The following is a 22,412-nucleotide window of genomic DNA, read 5'->3' as shown; positions in this document are numbered from 1 at the left end:
AGTTGTGACGTGCGACAATACGGTTATTGTTGGCTAAAAACAACAGACCTGTTGAAATTTATCTCGAAATTTGTGCTGTTTATGGGAACAATGTCGATTGTCGAATACCGAACCAATGAGCACGATGAAGAACAAAGTGGACGGCCAAGCATTGTGACTGAAGAACTTGTCTCAAGGGAGAGGTATGTCCTCATACGGTGTATATTGCGGATCTTACAGCTAGCGGCTACCACCTGTTCCGAGCAATGAAGACGTGGATTTCAACGCAGCTCAGTTGAACACCTGATTGAAGTCTCAGGGGGCATCATTTTATGACAATGGTATTTCAAAGCTAGTTCACCACTATAATAAGTGCCTGAGTTTGTTGGGAGATTGTGTGGAAAAATAGTATTTGAGCGTCTCTTTCAAATATATATAATAAAATATTTTTCTGGCACTTGTTTTTTTTTATTCCAAGCCTGCGTATTATACAACAGTTCTAGAAAAGTATTTTCGTTCGCAAAGGTGATTAGTAGAGCTCGGGAAATATGCAAAATGCATATTAAGTGCATATTAAGTGCATATTTGCATATTTTGGATAAATTTTGTAAGTGCATATGCATTTATTAAAATTGCATATTTTTAGACTTTTTTGCATTTTTTGCATAGATGCATTTTAAAGAGAAATGAGAAGTCCCAGATTTAAACAATAAATCTGAAAATTCTCGTGGAACCACTTTCTGGTAACATCCTTTCTCTGCCCTTTACAATTTTTAAGGCGACGAATAAAGGAGACGAAGCAGACTCTACAATATGCAATGCAGTCACATTTTGTTAGTGAAAACTTTTTGTTATTGTTAGGTAATGCTGCGCCATATGACCAAAAGTGGACAACATTTAAAAATATTTTTTCAAATTTATTACTTGTCTAGAGCACGCTTCTGCTACAAATAGAGTAGCAGGAGGCTACAAACTGTAAGGATGGAATTTCCAATGATTAATACCCTTCTATCAAAAATAAAAACATAATTTTGAAAGCCCTTCTGCGAATATAGGTGTATAAAGATCGTTTACCTAATGTGCCTTTACCACCTGAACCTGTGATAACTAGATGGAGAACATGGTTAAATTCTGTAAATTTCATAACCGATATTTTGAAGGAATTAGAGACGTCAATTTGTAGTTTCGATGTAGACGTAACTCAGGTGCTATGAAAAATGTGTGGATGTTTAAAAAAAAAAACCGTTATTAAAAAGTAATTTGACACATACCTATCCAATCCAAACCAATTTTGTAAATATTGCTTAGCCAATTACTAAATTAGATAAGCGAAACATTTCTTTAGACCAAAGTATTGAAATTATCAATTCATTAAATGAAATAATTAAACACCTTGGTGAAACCAACAAAACGTATCAAAAATTCTGCACGGCGTTAAAGAAAAATGAGGAATATCACAAAATAATTAAAAAAAATATTATTATGATGGGGAAATGTGAAGATAATTTAATTTTATAGGTAGAACCCTCAATTAAACAATATTTTAAGTAAGCTTCTTTAACTTCATGTGAAGTAGAAAGAATTTTTTCCGTGTATGCTTAAACAATTACAATCAGATATACCTACGGCTGTTTTTCTGTAGAAAATTTAGAAAACGTTTAATAATGTACAGTTTTAATAATAATTGTAATAATAAATAATAAAGAATGATGATAAATATAGAGAATAAATGAATATAATGATGTAGGTTATAGAAATTTCAATAAATATTTTTTATGACTTTAGCATAAAATAATTTTTTTTTTATTTAGCTTAAATGCCTCGACAGTCCATTGGCATCAAATAAATAATTAAATACCTTCAAAACAAGGATTACCGTGTTGTTTATTTATATGCATTAAATGCATAAAAGCATATTTAAGTGTATATTTCAACTGTTTTTTGTGCATATTTGCATGCATATTTTAGGGTTTTTTAAGTGCATATTTCCCGAGCTCTAGTGATTAGTTAGTTAGGCTAGTTATGCATTTAGTATTATGTAGATTATCTCCAAAGACATTTAGATCCCAAACATAATTCTCATAAAATTGTTATCGGATCTTCTTTTTCTTCTTTTTCTTGACTCGCTTTATTCATTCTTGACTGGCTTCGCTTCACTCACATGAGTGTTTGTTGGGTTGAATTTGCCTGTCTCTGGTTTAAGTTTCATGTCAACTATTTTTAGACCTTGTTAGGGGAGAAATTTCGTCATTTTCCCTACCCGTAGATCCGCCACAGGGGACATTTCCAAATGTTTTTTTCTTTGCTAAAAACTAGGGGTGGGTGAAATTTTTTAAATGAATTAATTTTAATTTTTTATTTTTATCTGTCTTTTTTAGGTATAATTATTTTTTAGGACTTCTGTAAGTTAGTAATAATTTGTGTGTTGGGACATCCTGTCCAATATCAGAGTATTCCGAACACGCGAAAACCAACGGGAAAAACGCACCCATGCGTTTTTATTCTAAATTGGTTTCGATGATAAGATTGATCGTTCCCTCGAACTTGATTTCTTTCATTCTCGCAATTTTTTAACACACCCAGGGGATAAAACACCGCCAATATATTGTTTTAATAAATTAAATTGTTCCAGGTCAATTTTTGTATAGAATTTATAAAACTCGTAGTGATTTAGTGTATAAACAATGTTGAAAATTAAACATATAATTTTCAAAACATAACGAAAAATTGAAAGATTCCAAATAAAGTTTTGAGTAGGATGAAAACTACTTATTTTTCATGTCTGTTTTTTCATGATTATTGATGCATCTTTCCATTGTTAGTCGAGTCGCAACATTGGGGGTCCCGTGGACACTTTTAGTTCGCCGCGATTTGATGGTGGTATTATAGGTTTTTTGGGTCGGTGAATCCAATGGAAGTGATCTGGAAGCCCAAATGTGGTGCGTTTAATAATTGTTATTAACAAATTATGGTAAAATTAGGTGTTTTTCAGGAATTATTAGAAGCCCTGTAAATAAATTTATAGTTTTAAGGTCTTCTCTGGTGTATTTTCGGTCGCTGAATCGAATGCGACTAGTCGCGATTACTCAAAATATGTTCTTATTTTGTTAATAACAAAATAATAGTTTATTCGCCGAAAAGCTCGAAATGCAACAGCAAGTTTGTAGTCTTTTTCATAGTATTTTTATACGCTAAATCGATTGCCGCTAGTCTGATAGCTTAAACCACGTTCCGACTCTATTATTAATAAATTATTGCAAAAATAACAGTTTATAGTATTACGTTCACTTACGGTTTTTGCTCTAAATTTTAAAAAACCACTTGGATTTACATAAAATTTAGCATACTCGTAGCTAACATGTCAAATAAAACAAGTGATATTGTGCTGATGTCTGCTTTTACCCTGAGGGTGAGTTTCGTTTCACCCCTTTTTGGGAAGTGAAAAAAGAAACCTTTAAAATTAGTCCGGAAGTAGATAAACTGATTAATTATAAGCAACTTTTTTTCTATAAAGTTTTTTCACTAAGTCAATACTTTTCGAGTTATTTGTTTTTTTTTTGTTGAAAAATGAACATATTCACTCGCAAATAACTCGAAAAATATTGACTTGGTGAAAAAACTGTATAGAACAAACTTTGCTTAGAATCAATCAGTTTATCCAATTCCGGACTTACTTTAAAGGTTTCTCCTTTCACCACCGAAACAGGGCGAAACTCACACCCAGTGTAAAAGCACACATCGGCACAATATCACTTGTTTGACATGTTAGCTACGTGCATGCCAAATTTCATGTTATTCCAAATGGTTTTTTTAAATTTAGAGCAAAAACCGTGAGTAAACGTACTATAAACCTTTATTTTTGCAATAATTTATTAATAACAAAGTTGGAACGTGGTTTAAGCTATCAAGACTAGTGACAATCGATTTATCGTATGCAAATACTATGAAAAAGAGTACAAACTTGCTGTAGATTGCGCATTTCGAGCTTTTCGGCGAATAAACAATTATTTTGTTTTACGAGGAAAACAACATCTTTTTTATCTTAATTATTTTGTTATTAACAAAATAAGAACCCATTTTGAGTAATCGCGACTAGTCGCATTCGATTCAGCGACCAAAAATACACCAGAGAAGATCTTAAAACTATAAATCTATTTACAGGGCTTCTAATAATTCCTGAAAAACAACTAATTTTACTATAATTTGTTAATAACAATTAAACGCAATACATTTGGATTTCCAGACCCCTTCCACTGGATTCAGCGACCCAAAAAACCTATAATACCACCATCAAATCGCGGCGAACTAAAACTGTCCACGGGACCCCCTATGTTGCGACTAGACTATGTGGAATGTGCTGCTTGTCCCAGGTATGTTTGCATATATATATATATATATATATATATATATATATATATATATATATATATATATATATATATATATATATATATAAGGAAAAGAAGTCTTTGCTGACAACGTAGAAAACGGAATTCTGAGGTTATTGGGATATGCAGCGGTGAAATAAGTGTACTCTTTTAACTAAGTTTCAAGCTTTCGAAAATGTTTATTTTCATCATCAGGAATAACTGAAATAAAGTGCTACTGTTAGTACAGCATCCTCGAAAACATACAGTACAAGGTGTAAAGGTTTAAAAACTTACGTTATTGAGATTTGCTTTCCGTGGATGTTATACTCACAGGTGACAAATTCACGCACCACTCATTGATTGAGTCAAATATTAAAAAATACATGGTGTAAAAGACCAAATTGACAAATTATTTTCTACACTAACACATAAGAAAAAGACAATTAAAAAGGTTTACATGCCACGTGTGCCGGCAAGTGTGAAATGTGAGGTTAGAAGTCAATGTCATTCCTGGACATACGCAAATGACACCACTTCTTCTTTTTTTCTTTGTCTTATGTAGTACTAATACTTTAAGAATACACATCAAAAATTTACCAGAGTTTTGTTTGAAGTTAAAAACCAAAATTATAAATAATTTACATTTCAATGTACTGAAAGCTGGAAACTTTACAATGAATCAGTTGAAAAGACATCATTGAAATGAGGATAGTTGTCCAAACATAATAGATATGAGTAAATAGAGCTTAATTGATTTATGTCACTCCTTTTGTTCATTGCATTAGAATTCTGCGAAATGAAAGCCATCTCTAAGAACAGTCTTTTAGTATAGTTGGATTCAGAAGCTAAAACTCTGACCGATTCGTAATTCATTTTGTGATGTTCTTTATTAACATGTTCGGCAAGAGCAGATCTTTCAGGATATAATCTGCTATCACTGCGGTGACTAACTAAACGACTACCTAAATTGCGTGCGGTTTGTCCAACATATACCAAATTACAGTTGTTACAGGGAATCTGGTAGACAACGTTAGAACAATCCCTAATGTCACTCTTGTCCTTAACCTTTGAAAATATAGATCGTGAAGTTAAAGATGTTTTAAAGGCTATTTTCAAGTTAGGGATGTCTTTAAACAGTCTAGCCAGTCTGGGTGTTATGCCTTTCACGTATTTTAAAGAAGTATATAAACAATTGGCATTTTGTTCTCCGCTTGCAACAGTAATTTGCAACTCATCATTATGGCGTATTATGTCAGGGGTCAAACTGAATAATATCTTGGTGACTAGGTGTTTTGGATAAGAGTTGTCGATAAAAAGGTTAGACAGGATTCTCAGGTTCTTCTGATGGCAAGAAGGATCACTGATAGCTATGATTCTAGCCTTCATTTGCTTAATCAAGTTGATTTTTATTGAGTGTCGATGATATGACCAATAGTTAAGAAAACGTCCAGAACTATGAGGTTTTCTATGCCAGTCAATTCTCAGGGAGTTGTTATGGGTTCTAATAAACCGGGTATCAAGAAAGGGGACTGAGCATAGATCATCCTCATGTTCAATTGTGAACTGTAATAGAGGGTCATAACTATTGAATACTTGCAAAATTTCAGCTGATCTATTGCTAGGAATAGCGAGGATTAAGTCATCCACATACTTTTTAACAAAAGGAATATAGAAGGACAATTCTGGGATCACCATATCCAGTAAATGATCCATCACATAACAGGCCAGAATGGGAGAGATAGTACCTCCCATAGGAGTCCCTTGTGTTTGTCTAAACACAGTATTATTAAATGTGAAATAGGTGTTGTTAAAAAGAAAGGAGATGAGTTTTTTGAAAGATTCCAAGCCAATATTGCAATGAGAACTAATAAAATTCCAATTGTTTTCAACAGCTATTAAGGCTGCATCTAGATGTACATTAGTGAACAAAGAGACTACATCCAGACTGATAATAACATAGCCCTCAGGTAACTGATAGTTGTTAAAGCTGTTAAAGACATCAAAAGAACTTTTTACGTCATATTCATTAGAGACATATGCATTGGTCAAAATCTCAGTCAAAAAAGATGCTAATAAATTAGTAGGTGAACCAATGCATGCAACAATGGGACGTACCGAAAGCTGTGGTTTATGAATCTTAGGTAAAGCGTAAAACTTGGGTATGACACCCTTATACCCTGTTAATTTTTTCTTTGTATCATCATCTATTTGTCCCGAACTGCATAATTCCTTGATGAGGTTATTGCATTTAGTTTGAACAGTATTAGTTGGATCTCTGTTCAATCTCTCATATATGTTATCAGAATTTAGCAATTCGAGACATAGATCTAAGTATCTCTGCTTCTCCAGAACTACAGTTACATTACATTTGTCAGAAGGCATGACAATAATGTTAGTGTTTTCACTAAGAAACTTACGAGTTTTATGTAACATAGCTCTGTAGAAGTTAAAGCTACTCTTACTGTTATTTTTATGTACATAATCAGTAATGATGTACGTAGATTTAGCTACTAGTACGTCCCTCAGTTGTGCATCCGTGACAGAGTGCATAATTGTTTCAACGTCAGCCAACATATCCCTGATAGGGATATCTTTCCCTACTATAGGTTCTATACTGAACTTTGGACCCAAAGACAAAAATCTAGAAATATCATCGGGCAAGGTTACATTGGAGAGGTTCTTAATCCAACCCGGTTTTGTCTTTAGTTTCAAGTTCAGTTCTTGATTAAATAATCTACTATATTTGTTAGTATTTACTAATTTGGTTTTATGAAAAGTTTTGTTATATAAAACTTGTTGTTTACTAGAAAAGTTGTTAAAAATGAATTCAGAAGTAAAGTCAATGATGTCTCTTTTGAGTTTAGATAAATTAGACTCTAAATTGTTAATGACTTTAATGCAATTAGAAATTTCTAAATTCAAAATTCTGTTTTCTAACCTGGTAAATTGTAAAGCATCCTTGTTCGACTGGATGTCCTGTCTTTGTAATAATTTAGTGATGGATGAAGTGGAGTGTATGATGTGTGTAGGTGAAATGTTTGATGATCTACATCTTAATAAAAAACATCTTTTATTGTATTCTCTTGCCAATTTTTGTTTAGTCTTTGACCAATCCTTGAGTGCCCGTACAGCGAGGTCACCATAGCGATATGCGATGTTCTGATAAAATCCCATGCCTTAAAAAGAAAAGGAAAAGAAGTCTTTGCTGACAACGTAGAAAACGGAATTCTGAGGTTATTGGGATATGCAGCGGTGAAATAAGTGTACTCTTTTAACTAAGTTTCAAGCTTTCGAAAATGTTTATTTTCATCATCAGGAATAACTGAAATAAAGTGCTACTGTTAGTACAGCATCCTCGAAAACATACAGTACAAGGTGTAAAGGTTTAAAAACTTACGTTATTGAGATTTGCTTTCCGTGGATGTTATACTCACAGGTGACAAATTCACGCACCACTCATTGATTGAGTCAAATATTAAAAAATACATGGTGTAAAAGACCAAATTGACAAATTATTTTCTACACTAACACATAAGAAAAAGACAATTAAAAAGGTTTACATGCCACGTGTGCCGGCAAGTGTGAAATGTGAGGTTAGAAGTCAATGTCATTCCTGGACATACGCAAATGACACCACTTCTTCTTTTTTTCTTTGTCTTATGTAGTACTAATACTTTAAGAATACACATCAAAAATTTACCAGAGTTTTGTTTGAAGTTAAAAACCAAAATTATAAATAATTTACATTTCAATGTACTGAAAGCTGGAAACTTTACAATGAATCAGTTGAAAAGACATCATTGAAATGAGGATAGTTGTCCAAACATAATAGATATGAGTAAATAGAGCTTAATTGATTTATGTCACTCCTTTTGTTCATTGCATTAGAATTCTGCGAAATGAAAGCCATCTCTAAGAACAGTCTTTTAGTATAGTTGGATTCAGAAGCTAAAACTCTGACCGATTCGTAATTCATTTTGTGATGTTCTTTATTAACATGTTCGGCAAGAGCAGATCTTTCAGGATATAATCTGCTATCACTGCGGTGACTAACTAAACGACTACCTAAATTGCGTGCGGTTTGTCCAACATATACCAAATTACAGTTGTTACAGGGAATCTGGTAGACAACGTTAGAACAATCCCTAATGTCACTCTTGTCCTTAACCTTTGAAAATATAGATCGTGAAGTTAAAGATGTTTTAAAGGCTATTTTCAAGTTAGGGATGTCTTTAAACAGTCTAGCCAGTCTGGGTGTTATGCCTTTCACGTATTTTAAAGAAGTATATAAACAATTGGCATTTTGTTCTCCGTTTGCAACAGTAATTTGCAACTCATCATTATGGCGTATTATGTCAGGGGTCAAACTGAATAATATCTTGGTGACTAGGTGTTTTGGATAAGAGTTGTCGATAAAAAGGTTAGACAGGATTCTCAGGTTCTTCTGATGGCAAGAAGGATCACTGATAGCTATGATTCTAGCCTTCATTTGCTTAATCAAGTTGATTTTTATTGAGTGTCGATGATATGACCAATAGTTAAGAAAACGTCCAGAACTATGAGGTTTTCTATGCCAGTCAATTCTCAGGGAGTTGTTATGGGTTCTAATAAACCGGGTATCAAGAAAGGGGACTGAGCATAGATCATCCTCATGTTCAATTGTGAACTGTAATAGAGGGTCATAACTATTGAATACTTGCAAAATTTCAGCTGATCTATTGCTAGGAATAGCGAGGATTAAGTCATCCACATACTTTTTAACAAAAGGAATATAGAAGGACAATTCTGGGATCACCATATCCAGTAAATGATCCATCACATAACAGGCCAGAATGGGAGAGATAGTACCTCCCATAGGAGTCCCTTGTGTTTGTCTAAACACAGTATTATTAAATGTGAAATAGGTGTTGTTAAAAAGAAAGGAGATGAGTTTTTTGAAAGATTCCAAGCCAATATTGCAATGAGAACTAATAAAATTCCAATTGTTTTCAACAGCTATTAAGGCTGCATCTAGATGTACATTAGTGAACAAAGAGACTACATCCAGACTGATAATAACATAGCCCTCAGGTAACTGATAGTTGTTAAAGCTGTTAAAGACATCAAAAGAACTTTTTACGTCATATTCATTAGAGACATATGCATTGGTCAAAATCTCAGTCAAAAAAGATGCTAATAAATTAGTAGGTGAACCAATGCATGCAACAATGGGACGTACCGAAAGCTGTGGTTTATGAATCTTAGGTAAAGCGTAAAACTTGGGTATGACACCCTTATACCCTGTTAATTTTTTCTTTGTATCATCATCTATTTGTCCCGAACTGCATAATTCCTTGATGAGGTTATTGCATTTAGTTTGAACAGTATTAGTTGGATCTCTGTTCAATCTCTCATATATGTTATCAGAATTTAGCAATTCGAGACATAGATCTAAGTATCTCTGCTTCTCCAGAACTACAGTTACATTACATTTGTCAGAAGGCATGACAATAATGTTAGTGTTTTCACTAAGAAACTTACGAGTTTTATGTAACATAGCTCTGTAGAAGTTAAAGCTACTCTTACTGTTATTTTTATGTACATAATCAGTAATGATGTACGTAGATTTAGCTACTAGTACGTCCCTCAGTTGTGCATCCGTGACAGAGTGCATAATTGTTTCAACGTCAGCCAACATATCCCTGATAGGGATATCTTTCCCTACTATAGGTTCTATACTGAACTTTGGACCCAAAGACAAAAATCTAGAAATATCATCGGGCAAGGTTACATTGGAGAGGTTCTTAATCCAACCCGGTTTTGTCTTTAGTTTCAAGTTCAGTTCTTGATTAAATAATCTATTATATTTGTTAGTATTTACTAATTTGGTTTTATGAAAAGTTTTGTTATATAAAACTTGTTGTTTACTAGAAAAGTTGTTAAAAATGAATTCAGAAGTAAAGTCAATGATGTCTCTTTTGAGTTTAGATAAATTAGACTCTAAATTGTTAATGACTTTAATGCAATTAGAAATTTCTAAATTCAAAATTCTGTTTTCTAACCTGGTAAATTGTAAAGCATCCTTGTTCGACTGGATGTCCTGTCTTTGTAATAATTTAGTGATGGATGAAGTGGAGTGTATGATGTGTGTAGGTGAAATGTTTGATGATCTACATCTTAATAAAAAACATCTTTTATTGTATTCTCTTGCCAATTTTTGTTTAGTCTTTGACCAATCCTTGAGTGCCCGTACAGCGAGGTCACCATAGCGATATGCGATGTTCTGATAAAATCCCATGCCTTAAAAAGAAAAGGAAAAGAAGTCTTTGCTGACAACGTAGAAAACGGAATTCTGAGGTTATTGGGATATGCAGCGGTGAAATAAGTGTACTCTTTTAACTAAGTTTCAAGCTTTCGAAAATGTTTATTTTCATCATCAGGAATAACTGAAATAAAGTGCTACTGTTAGTACAGCATCCTCGAAAACATACAGTACAAGGTGTAAAGGTTTAAAAACTTACGTTATTGAGATTTGCTTTCCGTGGATGTTATACTCACAGGTGACAAATTCACGCACCACTCATTGATTGAGTCAAATATTAAAAAATACATGGTGTAAAAGACCAAATTGACAAATTATTTTCTACACTAACACATAAGAAAAAGACAATTAAAAAGGTTTACATGCCACGTGTGCCGGCAAGTGTGAAATGTGAGGTTAGAAGTCAATGTCATTCCTGGACATACGCAAATGACACCACTTCTTCTTTTTTTCTTTGTCTTATGTAGTACTAATACTTTAAGAATACACATCAAAAATTTACCAGAGTTTTGTTTGAAGTTAAAAACCAAAATTATAAATAATTTACATTTCAATGTACTGAAAGCTGGAAACTTTACAATGAATCAGTTGAAAAGACATCATTGAAATGAGGATAGTTGTCCAAACATAATAGATATGAGTAAATAGAGCTTAATTGATTTATGTCACTCCTTTTGTTCATTGCATTAGAATTCTGCGAAATGAAAGCCATCTCTAAGAACAGTCTTTTAGTATAGTTGGATTCAGAAGCTAAAACTCTGACCGATTCGTAATTCATTTTGTGATGTTCTTTATTAACATGTTCGGCAAGAGCAGATCTTTCAGGATATAATCTGCTATCACTGCGGTGACTAACTAAACGACTACCTAAATTGCGTGCGGTTTGTCCAACATATACCAAATTACAGTTGTTACAGGGAATCTGGTAGACAACGTTAGAACAATCCCTAATGTCACTCTTGTCCTTAACCTTTGAAAATATAGATCGTGAAGTTAAAGATGTTTTAAAGGCTATTTTCAAGTTAGGGATGTCTTTAAACAGTCTAGCCAGTCTGGGTGTTATGCCTTTCACGTATTTTAAAGAAGTATATAAACAATTGGCATTTTGTTCTCCGCTTGCAACAGTAATTTGCAACTCATCATTATGGCGTATTATGTCAGGGGTCAAACTGAATAATATCTTGGTGACTAGGTGTTTTGGATAAGAGTTGTCGATAAAAAGGTTAGACAGGATTCTCAGGTTCTTCTGATGGCAAGAAGGATCACTGATAGCTATGATTCTAGCCTTCATTTGCTTAATCAAGTTGATTTTTATTGAGTGTCGATGATATGACCAATAGTTAAGAAAACGTCCAGAACTATGAGGTTTTCTATGCCAGTCAATTCTCAGGGAGTTGTTATGGGTTCTAATAAACCGGGTATCAAGAAAGGGGACTGAGCATAGATCATCCTCATGTTCAATTGTGAACTGTAATAGAGGGTCATAACTATTGAATACTTGCAAAATTTCAGCTGATCTATTGCTAGGAATAGCGAGGATTAAGTCATCCACATACTTTTTAACAAAAGGAATATAGAAGGACAATTCTGGGATCACCATATCCAGTAAATGATCCATCACATAACAGGCCAGAATGGGAGAGATAGTACCTCCCATAGGAGTCCCTTGTGTTTGTCTAAACACAGTATTATTAAATGTGAAATAGGTGTTGTTAAAAAGAAAGGAGATGAGTTTTTTGAAAGATTCCAAGCCAATATTGCAATGAGAACTAATAAAATTCCAATTGTTTTCAACAGCTATTAAGGCTGCATCTAGATGTACATTAGTGAACAAAGAGACTACATCCAGACTGATAATAACATAGCCCTCAGGTAACTGATAGTTGTTAAAGCTGTTAAAGACATCAAAAGAACTTTTTACGTCATATTCATTAGAGACATATGCATTGGTCAAAATCTCAGTCAAAAAAGATGCTAATAAATTAGTAGGTGAACCAATGCATGCAACAATGGGACGTACCGAAAGCTGTGGTTTATGAATCTTAGGTAAAGCGTAAAACTTGGGTATGACACCCTTATACCCTGTTAATTTTTTCTTTGTATCATCATCTATTTGTCCCGAACTGCATAATTCCTTGATGAGGTTATTGCATTTAGTTTGAACAGTATTAGTTGGATCTCTGTTCAATCTCTCATATATGTTATCAGAATTTAGCAATTCGAGACATAGATCTAAGTATCTCTGCTTCTCCAGAACTACAGTTACATTACATTTGTCAGAAGGCATGACAATAATGTTAGTGTTTTCACTAAGAAACTTACGAGTTTTATGTAACATAGCTCTGTAGAAGTTAAAGCTACTCTTACTGTTATTTTTATGTACATAATCAGTAATGATGTACGTAGATTTAGCTACTAGTACGTCCCTCAGTTGTGCATCCGTGACAGAGTGCATAATTGTTTCAACGTCAGCCAACATATCCCTGATAGGGATATCTTTCCCTACTATAGGTTCTATACTGAACTTTGGACCCAAAGACAAAAATCTAGAAATATCATCGGGCAAGGTTACATTGGAGAGGTTCTTAATCCAACCCGGTTTTGTCTTTAGTTTCAAGTTCAGTTCTTGATTAAATAATCTATTATATTTGTTAGTATTTACTAATTTGGTTTTATGAAAAGTTTTGTTATATAAAACTTGTTGTTTACTAGAAAAGTTGTTAAAAATGAATTCAGAAGTAAAGTCAATGATGTCTCTTTTGAGTTTAGATAAATTAGACTCTAAATTGTTAATGACTTTAATGCAATTAGAAATTTCTAAATTCAAAATTCTGTTTTCTAACCTGGTAAATTGTAAAGCATCCTTGTTCGACTGGATGTCCTGTCTTTGTAATAATTTAGTGATGGATGAAGTGGAGTGTATGATGTGTGTAGGTGAAATGTTTGATGATCTACATCTTAATAAAAAACATCTTTTATTGTATTCTCTTGCCAATTTTTGTTTAGTCTTTGACCAATCCTTGAGTGCCCGTACAGCGAGGTCACCATAGCGATATGCGATGTTCTGATAAAATCCCATGCCTTAAAAAGAAAAGGAAAAGAAGTCTTTGCTGACAACGTAGAAAACGGAATTCTGAGGTTATTGGGATATGCAGCGGTGAAATAAGTGTACTCTTTTAACTAAGTTTCAAGCTTTCGAAAATGTTTATTTTCATCATCAGGAATAACTGAAATAAAGTGCTACTGTTAGTACAGCATCCTCGAAAACATACAGTACAAGGTGTAAAGTAACAACTGTAATTTGGTATATGTTGGACAAACCGCACGCAATTTAGGTAGTCGTTTAGTTAGTCACCGCAGTGATAGCAGATTATATCCTGAAAGATCTGCTCTTGCCGAACATGTTAATAAAGAACATCACAAAATGAATTACGAATCGGTCAGAGTTTTAGCTTCTGAATCCAACTATACTAAAAGACTGTTCTTAGAGATGGCTTTCATTTCGCAGAATTCTAATGCAATGAACAAAAGGAGTGACATAAATCAATTAAGCTCTATTTACTCATATCTATTATGTTTGGACAACTATCCTCATTTCAATGATGTCTTTTCAACTGATTCATTGTAAAGTTTCCAGCTTTCAGTACATTGAAATGTAAATTATTTATAATTTTGGTTTTTAACTTCAAACAAAACTCTGGTAAATTTTTGATGTGTATTCTTAAAGTATTAGTACTACATAAGACAAAGAAAAAAAGAAGAAGTGGTGTCATTTGCGTATGTCCAGGAATGACATTGACTTCTAACCTCACATTTCACACTTGCCGGCACACGTGGCATGTAAACCTTTTTAATTGTCTTTTTCTTATGTGTTAGTGTAGAAAATAATTTGTCAATTTGGTCTTTTACACCATGTATTTTTTAATATTTGACTCAATCAATGAGTGGTGCGTGAATTTGTCACCTGTGAGTATAACATCCACGGAAAGCAAATCTCAATAACGTAAGTTTTTAAACCTTTACACCTTGTACTGTATGTTTTCGAGGATGCTGTACTAACAGTAGCACTTTATTTCAGTTATTCCTGATGATGAAAATAAACATTTTCGAAAGCTTGAAACTTAGTTAAAAGAGTACACTTATTTCACCGCTGCATATCCCAATAACCTCAGAATTCCGTTTTCTACGTTGTCAGCAAAGACTTCTTTTCCTTTTCTTTTTAAGGCATGGGATTTTATCAGAACATCGCATATCGCTATGGTGACCTCGCTGTACGGGCACTCAAGGATTGGTCAAAGACTAAACAAAAATTGGCAAGAGAATACAATAAAAGATGTTTTTTATTAAGATGTAGATCATCAAACATTTCACCTACACACATCATACACTCCACTTCATCCATCACTAAATTATTACAAAGACAGGACATCCAGTCGAACAAGGATGCTTTACAATTTACCAGGTTAGAAAACAGAATTTTGAATTTAGAAATTTCTAATTGCATTAAAGTCATTAACAATTTAGAGTCTAATTTATCTAAACTCAAAAGAGACATCATTGACTTTACTTCTGAATTCATTTTTAACAACTTTTCTAGTAAACAACAAGTTTTATATAACAAAACTTTTCATAAAACCAAATTAGTAAATACTAACAAATATAATAGATTATTTAATCAAGAACTGAACTTGAAACTAAAGACAAAACCGGGTTGGATTAAGAACCTCTCCAATGTAACCTTGCCCGATGATATTTCTAGATTTTTGTCTTTGGGTCCAAAGTTCAGTATAGAACCTATAGTAGGGAAAGATATCCCTATCAGGGATATGTTGGCTGACGTTGAAACAATTATGCACTCTGTCACGGATGCACAACTGAGGGACGTACTAGTAGCTAAATCTACGTACATCATTACTGATTATGTACATAAAAATAACAGTAAGAGTAGCTTTAACTTCTACAGAGCTATGTTACATAAAACTCGTAAGTTTCTTAGTGAAAACACTAACATTATTGTCATGCCTTCTGACAAATGTAATGTAACTGTAGTTCTGGAGAAGCAGAGATACTTAGATCTATGTCTCGAATTGCTAAATTCTGATAACATATATGAGAGATTGAACAGAGATCCAACTAATACTGTTCAAACTAAATGCAATAACCTCATCAAGGAATTATGCAGTTCGGGACAAATAGATGATGATACAAAGAAAAAATTAACAGGGTATAAGGGTGTCATACCCAAGTTTTACGCTTTACCTAAGATTCATAAACCACAGCTTTCGGTACGTCCCATTGTTGCATGCATTGGTTCACCTACTAATTTATTAGCATCTTTTTTGACTGAGATTTTGACCAATGCATATGTCTCTAATGAATATGACGTAAAAAGTTCTTTTGATGTCTTTAACAGCTTTAACAACTATCAGTTACCTGAGGGCTATGTTATTATCAGTCTGGATGTAGTCTCTTTGTTCACTAATGTACATCTAGATGCAGCCTTAATAGCTGTTGAAAACAATTGGAATTTTATTAGTTCTCATTGCAATATTGGCTTGGAATCTTTCAAAAAACTCATCTCCTTTCTTTTTAACAACACCTATTTCACATTTAATAATACTGTGTTTAGACAAACACAAGGGACTCCTATGGGAGGTACTATCTCTCCCATTCTGGCCTGTTATGTGATGGATCATTTACTGGATATGGTGATCCCAGAATTGTCCTTCTATATTCCTTTTGTTAAAAAGTATGTGGATGACTTAATCCTCGCTATTCCTAGCAATAGATCAGCTGAAATTTTGCAAGTATTCAATAGTTATGACCCTCTATTACAGTTCACAATTGAACATGAGGATGATCTATGCTCAGTCCCCTTTCTTGATACCCGGTTTATTAGAACCCATAACAACTCCCTGAGAATTGACTGGCATAGAAAACCTCATAGTTCTGGACGTTTTCTTAACTATTGGTCATATCATCGACACTCAATAAAAATCAACTTGATTAAGCAAATGAAGGCTAGAATCATAGCTATCAGTGATCCTTCTTGCCATCAGAAGAACCTGAGAATCCTGTCTAACCTTTTTATCGACAACTCTTATCCAAAACACCTAGTCACCAAGATATTATTCAGTTTGACCCCTGACATAATACGCCATAATGATGAGTTGCAAATTACTGTTGCAAGCGGAGAACAAAATGCCAATTGTTTATATACTTCTTTAAAATACGTGAAAGGCATAACACCCAGACTGGCTAGACTGTTTAAAGACATCCCTAACTTGAAAATAGCCTTTAAAACATCTTTAACTTCACGATCTATATTTTCAAAGGTTAAGGACAAGAGTGACATTAGGGATTGTTCTAACGTTGTCTACCAGATTCCCTGTAACAACTGTAATTTGGTATATGTTGGACAAACCGCACGCAATTTAGGTAGTCGTTTAGTTAGTCACCGCAGTGATAGCAGATTATATCCTGAAAGATCTGCTCTTGCCGAACATGTTAATAAAGAACATCACAAAATGAATTACGAATCGGTCAGAGTTTTAGCTTCTGAATCCAACTATACTAAAAGACTGTTCTTAGAGATGGCTTTCATTTCGCAGAATTCTAATGCAATGAACAAAAGGAGTGACATAAATCAATTAAGCTCTATTTACTCATATCTATTATGTTTGGACAACTATCCTCATTTCAATGATGTCTTTTCAACTGATTCATTGTAAAGTTTCCAGCTTTCAGTACATTGAAATGTAAATTATTTATAATTTTGGTTTTTAACTTCAAACAAAACTCTGGTAAATTTTTGATGTGTATTCTTAAAGTATTAGTACTACATAAGACAAAGAAAAAAAGAAGAAGTGGTGTCATTTGCGTATGTCCAGGAATGACATTGACTTCTAACCTCACATTTCACACTTGCCGGCACACGTGGCATGTAAACCTTTTTAATTGTCTTTTTCTTATGTGTTAGTGTAGAAAATAATTTGTCAATTTGGTCTTTTACACCATGTATTTTTTAATATTTGACTCAATCAATGAGTGGTGCGTGAATTTGTCACCTGTGAGTATAACATCCACGGAAAGCAAATCTCAATAACGTAAGTTTTTAAACCTTTACACCTTGTACTGTATGTTTTCGAGGATGCTGTACTAACAGTAGCACTTTATTTCAGTTATTCCTGATGATGAAAATAAACATTTTCGAAAGCTTGAAACTTAGTTAAAAGAGTACACTTATTTCACCGCTGCATATCCCAATAACCTCAGAATTCCGTTTTCTACGTTGTCAGCAAAGACTTCTTTTCCTTTTCTTTTTAAGGCATGGGATTTTATCAGAACATCGCATATCGCTATGGTGACCTCGCTGTACGGGCACTCAAGGATTGGTCAAAGACTAAACAAAAATTGGCAAGAGAATACAATAAAAGATGTTTTTTATTAAGATGTAGATCATCAAACATTTCACCTACACACATCATACACTCCACTTCATCCATCACTAAATTATTACAAAGACAGGACATCCAGTCGAACAAGGATGCTTTACAATTTACCAGGTTAGAAAACAGAATTTTGAATTTAGAAATTTCTAATTGCATTAAAGTCATTAACAATTTAGAGTCTAATTTATCTAAACTCAAAAGAGACATCATTGACTTTACTTCTGAATTCATTTTTAACAACTTTTCTAGTAAACAACAAGTTTTATATAACAAAACTTTTCATAAAACCAAATTAGTAAATACTAACAAATATAATAGATTATTTAATCAAGAACTGAACTTGAAACTAAAGACAAAACCGGGTTGGATTAAGAACCTCTCCAATGTAACCTTGCCCGATGATATTTCTAGATTTTTGTCTTTGGGTCCAAAGTTCAGTATAGAACCTATAGTAGGGAAAGATATCCCTATCAGGGATATGTTGGCTGACGTTGAAACAATTATGCACTCTGTCACGGATGCACAACTGAGGGACGTACTAGTAGCTAAATCTACGTACATCATTACTGATTATGTACATAAAAATAACAGTAAGAGTAGCTTTAACTTCTACAGAGCTATGTTACATAAAACTCGTAAGTTTCTTAGTGAAAACACTAACATTATTGTCATGCCTTCTGACAAATGTAATGTAACTGTAGTTCTGGAGAAGCAGAGATACTTAGATCTATGTCTCGAATTGCTAAATTCTGATAACATATATGAGAGATTGAACAGAGATCCAACTAATACTGTTCAAACTAAATGCAATAACCTCATCAAGGAATTATGCAGTTCGGGACAAATAGATGATGATACAAAGAAAAAATTAACAGGGTATAAGGGTGTCATACCCAAGTTTTACGCTTTACCTAAGATTCATAAACCACAGCTTTCGGTACGTCCCATTGTTGCATGCATTGGTTCACCTACTAATTTATTAGCATCTTTTTTGACTGAGATTTTGACCAATGCATATGTCTCTAATGAATATGACGTAAAAAGTTCTTTTGATGTCTTTAACAGCTTTAACAACTATCAGTTACCTGAGGGCTATGTTATTATCAGTCTGGATGTAGTCTCTTTGTTCACTAATGTACATCTAGATGCAGCCTTAATAGCTGTTGAAAACAATTGGAATTTTATTAGTTCTCATTGCAATATTGGCTTGGAATCTTTCAAAAAACTCATCTCCTTTCTTTTTAACAACACCTATTTCACATTTAATAATACTGTGTTTAGACAAACACAAGGGACTCCTATGGGAGGTACTATCTCTCCCATTCTGGCCTGTTATGTGATGGATCATTTACTGGATATGGTGATCCCAGAATTGTCCTTCTATATTCCTTTTGTTAAAAAGTATGTGGATGACTTAATCCTCGCTATTCCTAGCAATAGATCAGCTGAAATTTTGCAAGTATTCAATAGTTATGACCCTCTATTACAGTTCACAATTGAACATGAGGATGATCTATGCTCAGTCCCCTTTCTTGATACCCGGTTTATTAGAACCCATAACAACTCCCTGAGAATTGACTGGCATAGAAAACCTCATAGTTCTGGACGTTTTCTTAACTATTGGTCATATCATCGACACTCAATAAAAATCAACTTGATTAAGCAAATGAAGGCTAGAATCATAGCTATCAGTGATCCTTCTTGCCATCAGAAGAACCTGAGAATCCTGTCTAACCTTTTTATCGACAACTCTTATCCAAAACACCTAGTCACCAAGATATTATTCAGTTTGACCCCTGACATAATACGCCATAATGATGAGTTGCAAATTACTGTTGCAAGCGGAGAACAAAATGCCAATTGTTTATATACTTCTTTAAAATACGTGAAAGGCATAACACCCAGACTGGCTAGACTGTTTAAAGACATCCCTAACTTGAAAATAGCCTTTAAAACATCTTTAACTTCACGATCTATATTTTCAAAGGTTAAGGACAAGAGTGACATTAGGGATTGTTCTAACGTTGTCTACCAGATTCCCTGTAACAACTGTAATTTGGTATATGTTGGACAAACCGCACGCAATTTAGGTAGTCGTTTAGTTAGTCACCGCAGTGATAGCAGATTATATCCTGAAAGATCTGCTCTTGCCGAACATGTTAATAAAGAACATCACAAAATGAATTACGAATCGGTCAGAGTTTTAGCTTCTGAATCCAACTATACTAAAAGACTGTTCTTAGAGATGGCTTTCATTTCGCAGAATTCTAATGCAATGAACAAAAGGAGTGACATAAATCAATTAAGCTCTATTTACTCATATCTATTATGTTTGGACAACTATCCTCATTTCAATGATGTCTTTTCAACTGATTCATTGTAAAGTTTCCAGCTTTCAGTACATTGAAATGTAAATTATTTATAATTTTGGTTTTTAACTTCAAACAAAACTCTGGTAAATTTTTGATGTGTATTCTTAAAGTATTAGTACTACATAAGACAAAGAAAAAAAGAAGAAGTGGTGTCATTTGCGTATGTCCAGGAATGACATTGACTTCTAACCTCACATTTCACACTTGCCGGCACACGTGGCATGTAAACCTTTTTAATTGTCTTTTTCTTATGTGTTAGTGTAGAAAATAATTTGTCAATTTGGTCTTTTACACCATGTATTTTTTAATATTTGACTCAATCAATGAGTGGTGCGTGAATTTGTCACCTGTGAGTATAACATCCACGGAAAGCAAATCTCAATAACGTAAGTTTTTAAACCTTTACACCTTGTACTGTATGTTTTCGAGGATGCTGTACTAACAGTAGCACTTTATTTCAGTTATTCCTGATGATGAAAATAAACATTTTCGAAAGCTTGAAACTTAGTTAAAAGAGTACACTTATTTCACCGCTGCATATCCCAATAACCTCAGAATTCCGTTTTCTACGTTGTCAGCAAAGACTTCTTTTCCTTTTCTTTTTAAGGCATGGGATTTTATCAGAACATCGCATATCGCTATGGTGACCTCGCTGTACGGGCACTCAAGGATTGGTCAAAGACTAAACAAAAATTGGCAAGAGAATACAATAAAAGATGTTTTTTATTAAGATGTAGATCATCAAACATTTCACCTACACACATCATACACTCCACTTCATCCATCACTAAATTATTACAAAGACAGGACATCCAGTCGAACAAGGATGCTTTACAATTTACCAGGTTAGAAAACAGAATTTTGAATTTAGAAATTTCTAATTGCATTAAAGTCATTAACAATTTAGAGTCTAATTTATCTAAACTCAAAAGAGACATCATTGACTTTACTTCTGAATTCATTTTTAACAACTTTTCTAGTAAACAACAAGTTTTATATAACAAAACTTTTCATAAAACCAAATTAGTAAATACTAACAAATATAATAGATTATTTAATCAAGAACTGAACTTGAAACTAAAGACAAAACCGGGTTGGATTAAGAACCTCTCCAATGTAACCTTGCCCGATGATATTTCTAGATTTTTGTCTTTGGGTCCAAAGTTCAGTATAGAACCTATAGTAGGGAAAGATATCCCTATGAGGGATATGTTGGCTGACGTTGAAACAATTATGCACTCTGTCACGGATGCACAACTGAGGGACGTACTAGTAGCTAAATCTACGTACATCATTACTGATTATGTACATAAAAATAACAGTAAGAGTAGCTTTAACTTCTACAGAGCTATGTTACATAAAACTCGTAAGTTTCTTAGTGAAAACACTAACATTATTGTCATGCCTTCTGACAAATGTAATGTAACTGTAGTTCTGGAGAAGCAGAGATACTTAGATCTATGTCTCGAATTGCTAAATTCTGATAACATATATGAGAGATTGAACAGAGATCCAACTAATACTGTTCAAACTAAATGCAATAACCTCATCAAGGAATTATGCAGTTCGGGACAAATAGATGATGATACAAAGAAAAAATTAACAGGGTATAAGGGTGTCATACCCAAGTTTTACGCTTTACCTAAGATTCATAAACCACAGCTTTCGGTACGTCCCATTGTTGCATGCATTGGTTCACCTACTAATTTATTAGCATCTTTTTTGACTGAGATTTTGACCAATGCATATGTCTCTAATGAATATGACGTAAAAAGTTCTTTTGATGTCTTTAACAGCTTTAACAACTATCAGTTACCTGAGGGCTATGTTATTATCAGTCTGGATGTAGTCTCTTTGTTCACTAATGTACATCTAGATGCAGCCTTAATAGCTGTTGAAAACAATTGGAATTTTATTAGTTCTCATTGCAATATTGGCT

The 22,412-nt window shown here is 33.6% G+C and overlaps 2 protein-coding genes across 7 annotated transcripts; one reads left to right on the top strand and one right to left on the bottom strand.

The window, feature by feature from the left end:
* Positions 1–7,100: 7,100 nt before the first annotated feature.
* On the bottom strand, positions 7,101–13,906 carry LOC126878457 (uncharacterized). Of its 3 annotated transcripts, none has more exons than XR_007695670.1 (2): positions 7,747–8,532; positions 7,101–7,671 (listed from the first exon to the last, which is right to left on the bottom strand). XR_007695670.1 is itself a non-coding variant. In XM_050641192.1 (2 exons), exon 1 carries the CDS (start codon positions 13,727–13,729, stop codon positions 11,225–11,227), a length of 2,505 nt encoding a protein of 834 aa, XP_050497149.1. In that variant the 5' UTR covers positions 13,730–13,906; the 3' UTR covers positions 7,101–7,671; positions 10,850–11,224. The 3 variants fall into 3 exon arrangements, 2 of the variants coding, with proteins under 2 accessions (XP_050497149.1, XP_050497150.1); XM_050641192.1 differs by lacking the exon at positions 7,747–8,532 and adding an exon at positions 10,850–13,906; XM_050641193.1 differs by lacking the exons at positions 7,101–7,671; positions 7,747–8,532 and adding exons at positions 10,634–10,774; positions 10,850–13,906.
* Positions 13,907–14,017: 111 nt separating this feature from the next.
* LOC126893482 (uncharacterized) lies at positions 14,018–21,644 on the top strand. Of its 4 annotated transcripts, none has more exons than XM_050663743.1 (3): positions 14,018–14,653; positions 17,832–20,859; positions 20,935–21,644. In XM_050663743.1, exon 2 carries the CDS (start codon positions 17,980–17,982, stop codon positions 20,482–20,484), a length of 2,505 nt encoding a protein of 834 aa, XP_050519700.1. In that variant the 5' UTR covers positions 14,018–14,653; positions 17,832–17,979; the 3' UTR covers positions 20,485–20,859; positions 20,935–21,644. The 4 variants fall into 4 exon arrangements, with proteins under 4 accessions (XP_050519700.1, XP_050519701.1, XP_050519699.1 ...); XM_050663744.1 differs by lacking the exon at positions 17,832–20,859 and adding an exon at positions 14,729–17,756; XM_050663742.1 differs by lacking the exon at positions 20,935–21,644 and adding an exon at positions 14,729–17,756 and having other exon boundaries at positions 17,832–17,978.
* The last annotated feature ends 768 nt before the right edge of the window (positions 21,645–22,412 follow it).

This window comes from Diabrotica virgifera, chromosome 10 (genome assembly GCF_917563875.1).
Source record: "Diabrotica virgifera virgifera chromosome 10, PGI_DIABVI_V3a".
Taxonomy (NCBI): domain Eukaryota; kingdom Metazoa; phylum Arthropoda; class Insecta; order Coleoptera; family Chrysomelidae; genus Diabrotica; species Diabrotica virgifera.
The sequence above is the reverse complement of the archived record's forward strand: the minus strand, read 5'-3'. Positions and strand labels throughout refer to the sequence as shown.

Excerpts from the sequence above, each read along its gene's own strand:
- LOC126878457 (XM_050641192.1), bottom strand. The coding sequence starts at position 13,729 with ATGGGATTTTATCAGAACATCGCATATCGCTATGGTGACCTCGCTGTA.
- LOC126893482 (XM_050663743.1), top strand. The coding sequence starts at position 17,980 with ATGGGATTTTATCAGAACATCGCATATCGCTATGGTGACCTCGCTGTA.